The 18,481-nt window shown below is 35.4% G+C and overlaps 1 protein-coding gene across 1 annotated transcript; it reads left to right on the top strand.

Annotated features, from left to right (window-relative positions):
• The first annotated feature begins 217 nt into the window (after positions 1-217).
• LOC135078504 (enhancer of split mbeta protein-like) lies at positions 218-1,241 on the top strand. Its single transcript, XM_063973045.1, has one exon. The coding sequence runs from the start codon at positions 279-281 to the stop codon at positions 876-878; it is 600 nt and encodes a 199-aa protein (XP_063829115.1). The 5' UTR covers positions 218-278; the 3' UTR covers positions 879-1,241.
• The last annotated feature ends 17,240 nt before the right edge of the window (positions 1,242-18,481 follow it).

Here is an 18,481-nt window from a genome sequence, read left to right as displayed (position 1 = left end):
ACCTAGGCGATCGGTAGCGACATAGATTGAGTGAATTGTGCGCGGCAGGCGTCGCGGCGTGCGCCCGCGCCGGCGATTGTTTACGGCGCGCACGCGCGGGCGCTCGTGGTCCCCGCGCCCCGCCGGCAGCTGCTCGGCCAGCACAGGTGGCGCGTGTGGGAACTCGGCAACTCCGTGCGTTCCCACGATCCGCTCCCTATATAAACCCCCGCCCGGCGCGCCAACCGCATTCCGCGTTCAACGCTCAACGCAAACACACGCACTCACAACACTCAACCATGTCTTACGAGATCGCTTACTCGCTCGCAGACGACGGCCCGCAGCCCGTCTCGCGCACTTACCAATATCGCAAAGTGATGAAGCCGATGCTCGAGCGCAAACGCCGCGCTCGCATCAACCGCTGCCTCGATGAACTCAAGGAGCTGATGGTCAGCGCCCTTCAGTCGGAAGGCGAAAACGTCGCTAAACTGGAGAAAGCTGATATTCTGGAATTGACCGTTCGTCATCTGCACAAACTTCGCCGCCAGCGTCGCCTGTCACTCAACCCGACTGTGGACGCCGACCGCTTCCGTGCTGGATTTACTCACGCCGCAAACGAAGTGTCCCGCTGCCTGGCTTCCATTCCTGGAGTGGACGTGAGGTTGGGAACTCAGCTGATGACACATCTTGGACACAAGCTGAACGATATGCAGCGCGCTGCCGCGGGATCTGACACGCCGCCAGCGAGCCCACCCAGCCCCGCTCTGTCGACCTCCTCATCATCCTCTGGATACGTGAGCCCGTCTCCGCCGGCGTCGCCCGTGCACATGCACACGCCCCTGGACTGCACGACCAGCGCGACCTTCACCAAGGCCCCAGCAGTGTGGAGGCCGTGGTAAGCCGCAGCCCCGGGTCAGGGGGCCGGCTCCGCGGTCACATCTGTTTAGCGCCGTTCGGAGCCGCCGCTCCTCAATGTGTCCACCCTGATCCAAGTTCAGTGTTGCTCATGTGAAGTTGAAGATGACCAGATCTCACGATAAATTAGTGTAGGGAAAATAGTTCGTAAGTTGAACAAGAAGCTTTAATAAAAGTAGCCTATAAGACTATTTGTGATATTAAAGAGTAATAATTATTATTGTATAAGAAATGTTGTATCGAGCCTTACTGAGGTCGCATTGTTATATTTTTATCGTTGAAAAGATTTCACGAATTGTGAACAAGAAGAGAATAAGTTAATGAAAAATATATTATTTCTAACTCTATTTCTGCATTTCAATTATCACCTTTTTACACTAAGTTTGATAACACAATGGGTATACAAAAACTCAAATACACACACACATGTAACACAGTACCAAAAACAAGTGCCTAAAATAAGTAAACAATAAGATAAAGAATTATTATGAAAAATCGGTGGCACGCGAAGAGCTAAGGTCACTGATAAGAGAGTTATCATGTGCCCGAAATAAACTGAAGACGAAAACACATGAAATGAAGACTGTTGAAATGTCAACAAATAGCTAAGGAGGTTAAGGGCATGCACCTATGACACGCCGCGCGCGCTCGGATGGGAACTTTCCTGTTTACGTACTCGCATGTCCGCGCGATACTACGCACGCTGTCATGAATGATACATTGCACAGCGCATTGTATGTAAACGATGACGGTAAGTAAGCGGTCTAGTTAATTGTGCAAACGGAGACTAATGATAGGGCTAATGTGCCAACGTTCTATTAGATGTTTGAAGAAGGGAATCGCGAATTAGTCATTGAAGTAAACGCAAAATTGGCGCCAAACTAAAAGAGATTTTTTTTATCCAAAACCAAATATTTTCAGGAAAATCGTTAATAGGCACATACATTTATCTAGCAAGTAGGTAAAGTGGAGGACAAAATTACATTAAAATTATAGAATCACACATAAATAAAAACGATAAATAATCCTACTAAACATATAATAATGCAATAAAGTTCGGAGGAAATAAAGATTACTTAAGTATAATTCAGAATTATATCTAGTCCCTATCCTAAAATATGTACCTGAAAAAGATATTTATAAATTTAATTATATTGAGAGATACTAACTTAGAATCTAACCCTAACATACTCTACAAAGAAACCTTACTGCAAAACTGAATGAACATCGCTAAGTTTTTTAGTGTTTTACTTTTGATTAATGAAATTAAGTACCTTCAACAACTGAAAACTGAAAAATTTTCAGCGTGAACTCAAATGCCTTCGAAATGTAGAGCATTTACGTGCAGTACAAATTCTAATCTTATAGGGACTTTCAAAAAGTTTCTTACTTTTGAGCACTGTAGAGTTTATAAAATTACGAGTACATTATAAAAAATGTTGTTAGAGTTTGATTGCACTTTGCTTGACACGATACCCATAGCGCCATCTGTGATGTCTTTCACGAAACTTTCAAGCTGCAGGCTGTATAAGGCTTAGCAGCGACATCTACCGAAAAGCTCTATCCTCCGCTGTATTCTGAAAGCGCTGTTGCTTGATAGAGTCTCTGAAAGCATTGTAGGGTTGGTTCGCAGTTCATTTTGGTAGTTAGATAAGAATGCTTTTACTCGACTGGTTGGCATTTTCAAGGTTTTTCTAGGGACCTAGTATGTTTTATGTCTATATTTTGACTTGAGCTATAGCAAAATATTTAAAAAAACATCTTTTAAAATAGAGATATCATTAGATTTATTTTAATTGTGAGGGTGATAAGAGTAATATTTTCATAATTTATTAGAAAATAAGGTTGAGTTGCACCACCTATCGATAACCGGTGTTTTTTGTATGGAGTTGGACAGATTTTTGTATGGAGTTGGATTTGTCAAAGTTAAAGTAAGATGGTGCAACCCAGCCTAAAAGTTTCTGAGACCAGCTGTAGATACTGATATTTCCATACTGAACGTCACTTTAAACAGGGTATAACTAGTGTGTAACTTTTTACTAATAAAGGTAGCCTTTCGAACTAAGCGTCACAGACGCAGCGTCTTTAGCTTTGGTCTTAAAGGTAGCCTTTCGAAGTGAGTTAGTGACGCGGTGTTGGTGGCACAAGACCAAAGCTAAAGACGCTGTGTCTGTGACGCTTAGTTCGAAAGGTTATAGTTACTATTTTGGAACCTATTCTTAAAATGTCATTTTTCCTTGTCTCTTTATCTATGCTTTAAACACGCGCCTAGACATAATCGCCATGATCTCTTCCTACCACTGTCACATCTAGTGATAAGCCACGTTAGTCAGGGTTGGGTTCAGTTGCATCATGCTGATAACAGTGATAAAAACAATTGACTGCTCACTGGTCAATGTAACGTGATACCCGATTTTATGTAAAAAACAAGAATATCTGGCTCGGAACCGGCAGACGAAGTAAAAAAGCGGTTATGTTATTGAACTGGTGGTTTTTTTGTGAGTTCATATCAAGACTATGTCAAACTGTTTTAAAGTTGCCTCTGAAATGATAAATTAACCAGATAATTTGTGTGACGAGTGGTAAAGGCGAAGCAGCAGCAGTTTTTAGTGATGTAACAATAAAAATATAATCTTTTGTTAAGTTCTTAAGTTTCATTACTTACCTGTCTTATAATGCGTTGACTAAGCACTTTACTAAAGTGGGTATTTTTAAAACCATCGCAAATATAACTAATTTCAGCACGTATTTTAGTTATTTCACAACATCCTACGACATAATTCACGTGTCATCACAAGCTCTTTATTTCTAATCTCGTCTTATCAGACTCGGAGAAATTATTTCATTGATAAGACTAAATATAGACAATTAGACGTCATAAGAGAAAAATACACATCTAACGTCAATGGAAAGTTTTCCCTGATAATAAGCACGCGCATACGCGGGTCAATACAGCATTAATCACTTATTAATCAGTTAATTATTGTATTGTTTTTACCTTATTTTTATGGGCCGATGGAACTTAATGACACTGTACACTGTACACTGACTGCTCTATATTTTAAACATACTTATAAAAATACTTTGTAGCCACATAAGTGTACCTAATATACTTAAAAATCTAAAGAAATCTTTAATTGAATTAAATTGCCAAAAATCTGCATGTTACGCAATGCAATCGCAACTGATGAGAATAATGTAAGTAAGTACTACTATAAAGCAATGGAGCATTGATAATTATCATCTATAACATAAAAATGAATCGCAAAATGTGTTAGTAAGCGCATAACTCAACAACGCCTGGACCAATTTTACCAATACTTTTATTTTCAAATGATCGTTAAAGTCCAAGGATGGTTTTTACGGCGAGAAAAGTTCGAATAATTACCGGGAAAATCCTAAAAACAGCCCTTTTCTTTTTCCCATACAAACGTTTTCACGCGGGTGAAGCCGCGCGCAAAAGATAAAATCTTGATTGATGGCTTGTTTTTTCGTTGTTTGAGCACCATTTGAAATAGCCATAGCAAATTTTTATCGTTGCTCATTGTTAAATGTTAATGATATTGATAGTAATTTCTTACCAATTTTCTTTAATTTATTTGTATAATGGTATTGCATTGCATTATGATTGTATGTTATTAATCCGTAGTTGTTGCATAAAATTGGTTACAATGCTGGATGTTACTCACCTTCCCTTTCGTGTGATTGTAGTACTGCGGATTGCTCTTAATTTGGTTTTTTTATTTGGCACTGCTTTCTTGAAATATCCTTTAAATGTCTTGAAATATCCTTCATCCACATTTATTTTAATCAATTTACGTGGCAATTATTCTCACATCTCGTGCACATGTCGGTCGTTGACACTTGACAGTAAATGACAGTTCTTTTTTTTTTTTTTTTTTTTTAATATATATATTTTTTTTTTTTCTCTCCTCAATCACTTTTCTACCATTGATTTTAAATAATTTGAGGCCTTATGGTTATGGCCACCTATCAATGGCAACAATTAGATAAGTAAGGAATGGTGTTTTTTAATAATTTATTTGTATTTTAAATCTAATTTATTTTATTTAAATGTGTTTTAATTATGTAATTAATAATTGAAATCTAAATTTATTGTAATTTATTATAATTGTAATTTATTATTATTTTAATTCATAATTTATTAATGTAAAATGAATTTATTTTTATTATTTAATTTTTATGGTGCTTTTTTGTTTCTTTCTTTTTGTTTGTTTGTTTTCTCTTTTTTCTATTGCGCCCCCCTGCTGCGTTCTCCCTGCTGCCGGACTTGTGGACTCCTTTCTCCTCTTGCATCTCCGTCAGCAGGGGTACGCCGTGACAACAGAGGGCCCCCGCTGAAAATCAGTTTCAAGACAAGCCCTGGCGGTCTTGATGTACGCTGAGCGGGTGCCTTTTTGTCAGAGGGGCACAAGCAGTTAATTGTCCACTTGTTTATTTCTCTCTGTTATAATCTATGTCTTACCTGCTTGTATACCTTTCTTGCAAATAAAAAGTTTTCTATTCTATTCTATTCTATTCAAATACTCTCCACTCCACATTGATAAAATTAAATAGGTACACTGTTTTTATGTGCTTTCAACTTCTCACTTCTATGAACAATCATCAACATCATAATTATCTCAGCCATAGGACGTCTACTGCTGATCATAGGCATGGGGGAGGCCCAATGCTTTCCATGTAGCGGCCTGCGTCCAGCGCCTTCCTGCTACCTTTACGATATCGTTATAAATATAAACAATAAACCTAAAAAAATCTTTAGTAAAATCTATATATATAAAAGAAAGTCGTGTTAGTTACTCCACTTATAACTCAAGAACGGCTGAACCGATTTAGCTGAAAATTGTCAGGGAGGTAGTTTAGAGCCAGGAGAAGGACATAGGATACTTTTTATCCCGTTCGAAATTTAAAAAAAAGTCTGCTTATTTATTGCCATTAAGGCGGAACAAAGTTCGCCGGGTCAGCTAGTTGCAAATAAAGGTGTGCCCTTATCATTCAGCTTATCGTCTATCGCTGTAAACGAAGCCCGTTATTTAGAAATACCTGACCAAGCCTAATAATATCCTCATGGTCTACACATGATCCGGCAATCAGTACTTACATAACTAATTTTATCATAGTCACGCCCAGACAATGTTTTGTGTGATATCCACGAGTTTATACAGGGTGGCGTGATCGAATTAGAAATGAGGAGATCCGAGAACCAAAGTGACTGACATAGCCCGCAGAATCGCTAAAATCAAGTGGCAGTGGGTGGGGCTCCTACTAGGTGGACCGACGATCTGGTGAAGGTCTCGGGAGGTGCCTGGATGCTGGCGGCGCAGGATCGGTCTTTGTGGAAATCCTTGGGGGAGGCCTTTGTCCAGCAGTGGACGCTTTCGGCTGAAACGAACGAACAGGGTAGAAATATCTACACTAGTGATTTTAGATTTATAACCACACTCATTTCACAGTCTAGTCTATTCCAGCAAGATTTTCAGCCACCAAAATGCGTCTATTTATATCTGAAACGCTAGCTTATGACTCCCAAACTCCCAAAGCAATCTTTCCTCTTTTCAACTTTAGCTTCCACATAGAGTATCCGTTGTGTTCTGGGGATTCTCCCCTAGAACATGACATACATATTATGATCTGACCCTTTATGGTTACAAAATTTGATGAACCAAATAAACTCTTTGTTTTTATTTATTTATTGCTAAATAGATATGACTTGGATCACTGTGACTCTACTTAAGCTTCGTCGTGAAGTATTTAGGAGTAAGTAATTATTTTAAAAAATGCTACAAGTTTGGGAGAAAATGGGCAAAATTCCATTTTCTCGGGAGTATAATTTAATTTTGATGCCATTATATTTTTTTTTGCCAACACCCTGTATAAAATTTTCCAGTAAGCCTTAATATTAGATAGCAATATCAAAGGCGATACTAACACCAGTGTGTGGTAACCGCCTGAGAAATGACCGGTGGATTCGTGTCGATAGAAATGTTGGGTAGTTACAAAATTATCTATCGCTATCGGAATATATCACCTCATGCCGATTACGTGATTTAAGCTGTTGATAGGACGTCCTTGACAGCTCATGGTTTGATCTAGAATATTACACAATGTTACACAACAATATGAGTAGGTACCTATATTGTTTTTCCATGAAACCAAGAATAAATTTCCAATAGTTAATAATAACCTGTACCTACAGCAGCATTTGGTTTTTTGTCTATTTACGTCTTTCATATAATATCCTGATTATAAATACAAGCTTAGGACATAATATTACCGTGCTATGGAGCAATCTATGAAATGCTGATTCAATCAATCTACGTAAGATCTCAATCATAGACTGAGCAAGCTAGTTAAAACATTTGCAATTAAAATTGATAAATAAAAATAAACCTTAGCATAACCGGCTGTCTTACATATATCACGACTAATATTAATTTTTACCTGTTAACAATGAAATTATAAATACTAACTACACTGCTTATTTTTTTATTTTATTTATAACAATGCCTTTCAGCACCATAAATCAGGATAAACAAACGAACTGTAAGTATTTCATGTAAGATAAATAATCATCTGTTATACTTAGATTAATTACCACATTCTAGACAACGTTAGATTTTAATTTTCCCCGACGCCACTTACCGACAGTGACTTAGTAATTTTCCATTAATTAATGTAACTTTGTATGTGATAGGTTAGACTCATTAGGAATCTTATTAAGTAGTGTAAGAGGACGCTTCATGGAATAATATACCTCATCCATCATCATCATCATCTCAGCCATAAAATTGGAAAACAACTTGATAGGTAGGTACTAAGGCAGGAAATGTTACGTTGGATTTTCAGAAATCCCCATATCCTCACAAACTTCCTTCGCGCGATAAAAATGTGTTGACTAGATGTTTCTACAAACATTAATTATTTAATTATTTTCGCAATAAACGTAGGTAACTACTTAGGCTACTTCCGTTTCATATAAGTTTCAGTATTAGGTATGTTTATCAGGTGATATCACGTTACCGATTAAAGTAGGTACCTACCTACTATGTGCAAAGAACAGAAATGGATGTGATAGTGATTGAACATGTTTTGATATCTTTACGAGTAGTAGGTATAGTTAATATCGGAACGGTGCAGGATTGCAGGCGGATATAGGCGTGATCCTAATACCTACCTTAAAAATGTAATTAGTAGGTACATAAGAGTCTACCTGATGGTATTTCAAAACTTCAGCTGCCCTAGTAAATTAAGCTAGAATTACTAGCGCTTATTTATTTATTTATTTATTGCACATAATGGATACACTGTATATTGTTAGGTACTAGGTACTAACATACAAATGCACACCCGGTTGGGCACAGCAATACAAAATAACAGTTATTAAATATTATTAACAATAATTAAATTTATAAATCTTAAAGTCTACCTACTTATAACTTTTATAATATATAATACAATTGCAATTAACTTAAAATATTATAATGTTAGACATTACAGTTAAAACAATATTTATTTATCAACTTAACATGAAATACTATGTTTTTCTTCCATGAATTCCTTAACATTATAAAAACTTTTACTTATTAGAAATGTCTTTAATTTATCTTTGAATATGTGATCTTTAGGTATATTTTTTACATTATCAGGCAGCTTGTTATAAATTTGTATACAACGGTAGGCAGGACTATTTCTGAACATTTCTGAATTAGGAGTTGGAAGGAGAAGTTTGTGTTTTCGTCGGGGATTTTGATCTTGTTGAAATAGGTAAGTGTGCTTTCTGATAAACATTGCCGCTTCTAAAATGTATATGGATGGTAAAGTAAGTACTTTCTCACTAATGAAATGAGGTTTACAGCTGACTCTCTGCTTTATATTAACAATTATTCGTAAACATTTTTTTTGACTTATAAACAGGTCTTTAGCATCACAACTGTGACCCCACAAGATGATGCCATAGCGCAGACACGCGTACGCGTAGGCATAGTATGCAGTGAGGGCGGATTCTTTTGATGAGTTTGTTTTTAGGACACCTAGAGCATAAATAAATTGGGATATTTTGGATTTAACTATTTCGACATGGTTTTTCCAATTTAGGTGGGTATCTAAAGTTATGCCAAGGAGACTGAATTCATTGATTTCTTCAATATTTATTGCTTCTGCTACTGAGCTAAGATTTACTTTTTTCTTTTGATGTGGTTTAAATTGAATTATTTTGGTTTTTTATTATTTATCTCTAAGTTGTGGTTTTGGAGCCAGAGTTTTATTAAATTATATTTTTCCGTTATAATGTTATTGTAAGTATTTATTGGGCAGCTATTTGGTATTTCGAATAGTAGGGAGACATCATCAGCATAGAGTACACTAAGAGTATTATCGCATATTTTAGGCAAGTCGTTGATATAAATTAAAAAAAGGATGCACCCTAGGACGCTTCCCTGTGGGATAGACCAGTTTGTCGTAACTAGTCTAGATCGTATGGTTTGCGTTTCGCTAGAAGATTCGTTGTAGTGTTGTATCTGTACACATTGTTGTCTATTGTTAAGGTATGACCGAAGCCACTCATGTGCATCACCACGAATACCAACTCCATAAAGTTTTGAAAGTAGTATTTCATGGGAGACTTTATCGTAGGCTTTGGTCATATCCAGGAACAACCCTACTGCGTAACTCTTGTCATTTATGTATTTGAGTATTTCTTGGGTGTAGGTGTATACCGCTAGAGTGGTGGAGCGATTTTGACGGAATCCATATTGGTTGTTATCAAGAATATTGTATTTTTCAATGAACTTGCAGATTCTATTGGCCATAACTTTTATTTCAGACAGTGCCTGTGGTATGGGAGCGACAAGGTGTCACCCCTTGACATATTATGACGTGATAGAGCAGGGGTGGCCAATTTGATTAGACATAAGATCAACTGTTTACTAAAGAAACCCTGGGCGATCTAAAACATACTTCTTGAAATCTTAAATGAAACAGCATGGTTTAGTACACAATCATGTAGTATTTTTTGCCTTGCCACGATCGACTGGACTAATAGACGCGACCGACCAGTCGATCGAGCCACCCCTGTGATAGAGCATCGAAATCTGAAGCATTGATGTCTCGCTGATGTTGACATCGCAAACACTCTCCCATGCGGATCCCATCATACCTCTGACTGAGTTAAGCCTTTAGTTATTTATTTTATTTATTTATTTATTAGGTACTTATATGTATAGGTACTACAGTTGACAATCGAGTTTTGTTAGTAGATACTTAAGTACACATGGTTAGTAGTTAAGAGCTAGATTGACAACCTAATTGTATACACACAGCATGATGAATAGCGACACAGAGTATAACAATATTAAATTATAAAACAATAAAGTAATTTAAAGTTAAAGTTTCCGTTCTAATGGTTACCTTTGCGAGGCACCGAACTGTTGTTACCTTAATTGTTGCTACGCCAAAACATATAAAGCTACGGTCAAACCGAATGAACTCTGTAGGGTAGACCGGGGACAATAGTACCATTTTTTGGAAATTGTTCAATATTGAGAAATCTAATGAAATATAACTTATTCTGTTAGTATGCTGTAAAAACTAGACTCCTAAGCTACAAATTTAAGCATGCAGAGTTGAACTATTCTTTCGAATACTTAATGAAAAACGAGTTTGAACTGTACGATGTCTCATGTTACAATTGACCCCTACAACGGGTCAATTGTACCAATAATATATGAGGCTATAAAAGTCGTTATGTTTATCTAATCATCACCTTTATTGGTATTCTGTACTCTTAATCTCCCACAATCATCATTATTTATTAATTGAGATCGAAAATATTTAGGAACAAGTATGAAAAATCAACACTAAAGTTTAAAAACAAAACAATAACTATTCTTCCATAAAAACGAAAAAACTAACTGTTTCTACATAATATGTCATTTATTTGGCTCGGATATTGCTCCTGAAACAACAATAAGCATAATAACAATGATAGAATAATCAAAACTTAAAAATCTATTTTTGTATGAGGGTACAATTGACCCCTGGTACAATTGACCCTGATTTATTTATACCTACTAATGCTTCGCCCTTTTAAAAAAAATTCATAAGCCTGTTCATATAGGAATAGATCCGTTGATCCGTGATCAGTACTTTTGACTCTACGTCGAGGCATCTAAAACCAAACGTTCAAATACGTAGTTACTAACTGAATTAAGCTAAAATGTACACATTCAGAAGGGTTTTAGAAACATATATTAAAATATTTTAAGTAGGCATTTAGGTACTTAATTATATTTTTTCAGTAGGTAGTTATGCCTATAATTATAAAAATATAATTGTAAAAATGTAAAATAACCACGTGAATGTTTTATAATAACTTATTTTATTATAAGTATAGGTACTTTAAAACCAATTTAAAATATTATGTAATAAGTATAAAATAAGGTTCCGGGGGTTAATTGTACCACGGGGTTGATTGTACCGCTACAATTGACCCCATGGAGACTGGTACATTTGTTCCAAGTAGGTAGTCAAGAGAACTTCACCTAAAATTCAGTCATTTTCACAGTGAATGCCAATAATTCGCTGTCGATACAAAGTTTAGAGCCTGGATAAACTATTGACAACAATACTTTGGTAATAAATAGCATATTAGGCAACTTATGGGCTCATATATTTGACATAAAAACTTACTGCGGCTGGGCAAAAAACAAAAATCCTTCCTGTACACCTTCGTTTTTCAGCGCAAGCGCCGCCGACTGGTGAGCGGATGGAAACACAAAAAGCGCATATTCTGACGCTATGCACACAATCTAACGTCGCTTGTATGAAGAAATATCGCCGATGGTACTATTGACCCGTGGTACTATTGTACCCGGTCTACCTAAGGCAAGTACACGTGCCAAGCTTGATAATTATTTATTTATTGAGGTCTGTTGTAGGACACGTGATTTTTACACTATCTGCTATTATTATGAAAAAAAGCACTCGTTTTGTGGCTCGTGATAGATTATCTTAATTTCGTATATTCATGAAAAAACAAGTTACACGAGACTTCTGCTTACAGTGAATTGTGTAGAGTACTTACTTACCTACAATTTGTTTATTTCGCTTATTTGCTTTGGATTAAAAGGGTTTTTTTAAGGCTGGTGTGATTGTTGTTTTCTCTGTAACTATTAGGTGTACTCTGTAACTATTTAAATATCCAGGTCCACTGTAAGAACTGTGCATTTAATAAATATTTTCAATTCGATTTATTTAAATAGCAACATCAGTTAATACCAGACGCTGGTCAAGTTGTCAATTGTAGACCCCTCGTTCGTTTGTATCTCACAATTAAATTGACCCCTGACATGTTTATTGGACTGGGAATCGTTTTGAGTTGATTTTTAAATTCGCCTTCCTGTGGTCTTTTAGGTCCTTGGTCGAGAAATACCTACTAATTATTCGCTTTTGAAAAATATTTTATCTACATCGGTAGAATATTGATATTGTGCTGTGTACTATCCTTAAATAAATAAATAAAATAATAAATATCTTTCAATATTACAGATGTGACATACGAATATACCTAATTATAATAGTAAAGTAATAAAGAACACCAATATTGTTGATAACTAGAACTCATTTGTCAAGTCTCAAGTCACAAGTCTTTACTTAGAAAAACGGGAAAAACGCCTAAAAACTATTTAATTTGCTCGTTTATTAGTAAGTAATCGGTACTTAATATTAAGAATAGAATTTAAAATTATTTCATTACGTATTTAAAAGGAAGGTGCCTTCTTGTGTATCACGTGGCCAAACTCTACATTTATGTAATAAGCACCAAGGGTCAGAAGCTGACTCCTTACGCAATAATTAATTTTTTTTACATGAGAGTAGGTAGCCAGCTTACTCAATAAATCTTACACTAACTCATCAGGCTATCGGATAAGCCATTTTATAAACAAAAGCATCTAGAAAACACTAAATTAAGATATCACCGAATCGCAAACATACCTACGCAGCACATGTGAGGAGTCAAATATGATACCTACACTCTTTAGCTTAAATCGGTACGATACGGGTTCAAATAGGTGACATGGTAACACAATAATTTAAAGATCATGCTTTCTTATCTGTTACGTCAAATAACTTGTACTGCGTAAAGGGTGAATATACGTCATATTGCGCAGATAAGTATTTTTTGTATTAACCAACATTGTTTAGAAGAAATTTACCTATTATGAACAATATGGTGCAATACTACAGTTTAACTTCGTAATATTTATTTAATAAATAATAAGTTATCAATGCATGTGTCAGACATAACAATCAATTTTAGGTACAGCAAGTACATAAATATTTGTTTTCTTTTTCAATTAATTAAAAGCCAAGTTCAAGAAAACAACTATGGTAGGTACATACTAAAATTTCAAAATTGTCAATAATTATACAATTTATTCTTTGCGTGTGTATGAGTAGGTAGTAGTATACCTACTTTTTAATAATAAGGCTTTTACAAGTATGTCTGGTTAATGCCTGTTTTCACCATCAATCCCTAATTTTAAATGACCCATATGAAAGCAAAATTCATGTTATTTGTTACCATAGGAGTCACTTAAAAATTAGGGATTGATGGTGAACACGGGCATAAGTAGGTAGGTATATCATATTTTAAGGGATCCCTACGTAGTTTCAAATGCCGCTGTGACGACGAACGCTGTTGCAATATTTTTCCTTTGACTCATAATTTCGAAAGCTTCATCATCATCATCATTCAGCCATAGGACGTCCACTGCTGGACATAGGCCTCCCCCAATTATTTCCACAATGGTCGGTTGGTGGCGGCCTGCATCCAGCACATTCCTGCTACCTTTTTTTTGAATACTTTATTGCACACACATAAAATGTTCCGTACAAAAAGGCGAGCCTTAATGCCATAAGTCATTCTCTACCACCTTTATGAGGTCGTCGGTTCGAAAGCTTATATTTCGAAAAATATTATATTTATTGATAAATTTTAAATGCACTGGTGTTTACATTACATTCCTGCTTCATCAATCCAACCGGGGGTGGGAGGTGAGACACGTAGTGGCAGTGTTGCCAGAAGGTTACTTTTGTAACCTTTTTGGTTACTTTTGAAGTGCTGTGGTTACTTTTAGGTTACACTAATGAAAAGGTTACTTTTAGGTGATTTTTCAGAAATTGTAGAATTAACTTTACAGGTTATTCAGTAAAAAATATTAATAGTGACAATTTAAAAATTATGTCATAAAGTGCATTTAAACTTGAATTTGATTTATTATTTGTTAAGAAAAATGAGTTTTAGCGAATGTTTTTCGATAATAAAACGCAAATCCATGAAACGTTTTTATACGACTGGTCACTTTTCGTATTTAGATGATCAATTGTATAGGTGTACCAGAATCTCATGGCAAACAAAAATATTGGAAAAGTGTGTTTTTCATATGGCCATTGTCTATGGCTTTACTGTCACCTGTCAAAGTAAATCAAGAGATCTGTCAGCCGCTGCAGAAATTTTGTAATCTCTTCATGCCTATTTGTTATTTTTGTGAAAAAGTCGAAAAAGCTCAAGCAAATCATATTGTTTTCAATGTGTATTGTAAAATAGGGCATAATTCAAACTCAATCTTTGATTTTAAAGCGCGTCGTTGAGTTGACAGTAAGTTGGAGTGAAATGTTTTGATACATTTAGTTTATTACCTAACTGCGTCAGAAGGAGGGTGGGTTATGTTTATTTTTAAATTATTCTTACCTAATAGCTGCTTTATCGGGGTTTTCAGGTGTTTTATTTTCATACATTGGTGCAGAGGAATAGTGAAAAAGTTATGACCATGTAAAGAAAATTGAAAAAGATTTCATCAAGCTAGTTTGAGTAATTGAAATGCTGAAAGAGCGATTTATATTATACAGGGTGGAATTACATTCTGTATTTTTATTACATCGATCGTTAAGGTTAAGTATAAGGATGAAATCTCTCTAACAAACTTGATAAATCAAATGAAAGGAAAACCATGAAATCTTAAATTATTTTGATAATGTTACAGAAAATTGTATGGTATAGTAGTGAATTTTCGAAAAAAAATCGAAAATCTTTGAATGCAGTTCTCTTTTTTTTTTTCAAAAATTAAGAAATGTTTTCTTTCAGTAAAATTTTCTATCTACAGTATTAAGAGTACTTTCCCTCCAGGTGGCATTTTCCACCCTGTTTAATAAACCTCTTTAACATGATCATCTATTGAAGAACAAGAAATGCAAGTGGAGTTCTTAGAATCGTTTTCTAGTTCTGAATGAAGTGATAAGTTATAAGTATACAGATAAGATATAAAATGTATAGGTAGCCATTCGTACTTCATGTTCATTAATATTAAAGTCATAAATAAAAAAATAAAAAGTATCAAGATCGTTTAATCCAATTTCCCCAGTATTGCACTCAACAAAGTTTATTTTCCCCATTTGCCATGAGATTCTGGTACACCTATATTCATTTTCCATCCATGAACAACCTTACACAATCATCGCTCCGCACCCCCCCCCCGTATGAAGGTTACTTTTTATTCAAAAAGGTTACTTTTTTTTATATTTCTGGTAATTTCTGACTAGACCCGACTGGCAACACTGCGTAGTGGTCGATAAGTAGTTAAGTGCAAAGAGTCAATCGCCTCTGACGAAATTATTTTTGATATCAGCTACACTAGACGTAAATAAAACTTGTAATTTATTAACGGGATTGCATCATTCACGACCGACGTTTCTTCTGAAGATAAGAAATGACATCATCCCTTCCTGACTAATTCCTTTATTGCACAATTAAGGAATATCTAAAAATGAATTCTGAATCGATTTACTACGTCTTTAAAAGAACATAGAAAAATATTACTCTCAAAACTTATTGTTTATTTATCAGGAAACATTTTATTTTGTGGCCTATTAACAACCCCATTGTAAATACGATTTCGAAATTTGATTCCCAAGTCGATTAGTAGGTAATTTATTTCCAGAAAAGTACGTACACTTTGTTTTATTACTTTTACAGATATAGGTAGGTACCTAAACTAAAAAAAGGATTCCAATTTTCCTAAACTAAGTAAAACTACTTACACTAATATCTACTAATTTATTAAATTATCCGATATCTCCAGATACACCGAAACAACTTTAAAAGGCGAGCCAATAAATCACCAAGTCCCCAGCAACAAGAAGTCCATAAATAATTGTCAATATGGCGATAATTAGCGCATATTAACTTATTAGGCGCTTACGCCATTTCTGCCGGCCACACAGTTGTTTGCCGTGGAATCTTCCCGCGCGATAACCCGCCTATCGCACGCGCACGAGACCGCGATCCGTGTTGCAGTGCTGGCGCCACGTGCTCGAGAAAAAAGTTCAGAAATGTAAACATATTTTGATTTTTAATTGAAAAATCAAAAGCCTAAGGCCTAAGGTGATCGACACCTGACCTTTAGCCGGGCGATCGGTATGACTAAGCTGCGAAGACTTTGGTAAACCTGTCGAAAAATCATATTTTTTTTAAAGAATGATTCGATGTTGAGAATAAACTCATTACCAATCCTTTGAGTCACGCAGTCGGGTAAATAGTGCTGCAATCTTTTAACAAAGATAAAATAGTAATAGCACTAGTTTTAGGTATATAGCCTGACCAGGAACATAAAAACCCTGGCATAGAGGCGCGTCAATTGCATTTGATAGTGCAACACTGGGTACAGTCGTACCTGTATTAAATTAATAGGCTAACTTTATGTATCAGGATTCAGGATTATGGGCTAATTTAATATTTTCATAAATTAACAAAAAATATTATAAAACAGGTAAACTGGTTTAAATAAATTAAATGAAACCATCGATCGAGCAAGTAGGATTTTATTATTATTCATCAATAATCAAATTCTAAACTTGAATATTAAACTACAATGTCTGCTCATGACCGCTTCAAACTCGGTACTTCTTTCCCAATTCCATAAAATTCAACACTTACAAAGTGACAAAAAACTTTAAAATAGGTAGTTGAAACAAACCACAGCTAATTTTCATAGTTGACTGTACTATACGATAAACATGTCAGTCAATTTGACAACCTTTGTCGGAAACATTATTCAATGAAAATATTGTCCGAACCCTTAGTATTTCTCTTCGACAAATACTTTAACACATTGTGAACCACTTTTCTTTCACGACTATAAAAATATTTTAGCAATTTAATTCACAAAATCAATTGCGCACATTTATTATAAAGTTTGTTTACACTTTGACAACAATAGACTGACATGTAAGGTGACATGTCAATGAAGTTTTCAGTTACTGTTGCCATTAAAAGAAATTAGTACCATTAATTTTCCGCAACATGGCGAGGGTTTTTATGTTCCTGGTCAGGCTATACATACATACTTATGTGGCAAATGAAAGGTTTAAGTCCAACCTAAGCCTGAGGCTATCGGATTTTTCAAGAGATTAAAACTCATAAAACTTATTCATATTTGCAAGTAGGCTTTTAAAAAGCACTTTTGCACATGAAAAATTTGAAAAACCATGTATTAATTGACAAGACAATAACTTGCGCACTCCAAGACCGTAACTTTGGTTTGTTTCAGATCACAAGTTGACGATGTAGAAGCCAACGACATCGTTGTGAATAGATTAAAAACACAAAACTTTTAACGTAGATGGGAGTTAGTTTCATTTTTCAAGTAAAAGTTCTTGAGAACAGCGGGAAGCGGTACATAATATCATGTTTATTATATCCATAGTCAGACAATAAATACCCGGTTTCAATTTGTAAGGTTTCTGGGTTTCACTTAATAACATCGTCATGAAACATCAATGGCACAGAAGCAAAAATATTATTAAACCCATTAACTTCTTTGATAATGCTGTTTTCATTATTTAAATTGATATTATTTCAAGCAATTACGACGATTGATGGTGATTTACAGTGTAGTGCTATCTGACAGCTAACCCATTTTTGCGCCCTGAACGATAAGTGGTAGAAAGCAAGGACTCTACGTAGACATACATCAAAACAATATTGCAATAATACTTATTTACATTTGCAACAATGTTGGCCTACATCCTACATCATAAAATATTATCTTTATTTAATTGGACTAGAGGCCATAAAAATCTTCAACAGGATTATCGACTAATAAATAAAATTGTAATTAGTAGACGTAAACATAAGTTTTATTTTGCCTATTTATTCTTTCAGAGTGTTCATATCTTAAGAGATTACTATTTGACATTATAGCAAATGGGCGGTTTTCCGACTGGGATACGAAATAGAGACAGCGCGTTATTCTCCCTGTAGAACTCTCGGAAAGGGACTTTTGACATAATATTTCGTTTATTTTCTACCGCCATTGAAACTCAACCAGTGAAGGTCGAGTGGTCCCCCCTGTCTATCTTATAACAAAGCGGTAATAAAGAAAAGTATTTAACGGCGTCCTTTTATTGTAAAATTGGAGACAGGTGACTGAAATGCCTATTTACTTCCACCTTTTTCCTTGACTAAATTAGTAACTTACGTAAGTAGTAGACTTAATAAGTTGTGTAGGTA

This window comes from Ostrinia nubilalis, chromosome 15 (genome assembly GCF_963855985.1).
Source record: "Ostrinia nubilalis chromosome 15, ilOstNubi1.1, whole genome shotgun sequence".
In the NCBI taxonomy this organism is placed as follows: Eukaryota; Metazoa; Arthropoda; class Insecta; order Lepidoptera; family Crambidae; genus Ostrinia; species Ostrinia nubilalis.
Note: the sequence above shows the minus strand (reverse complement) of the source record. Positions and strands in the feature narration are given on the sequence as shown.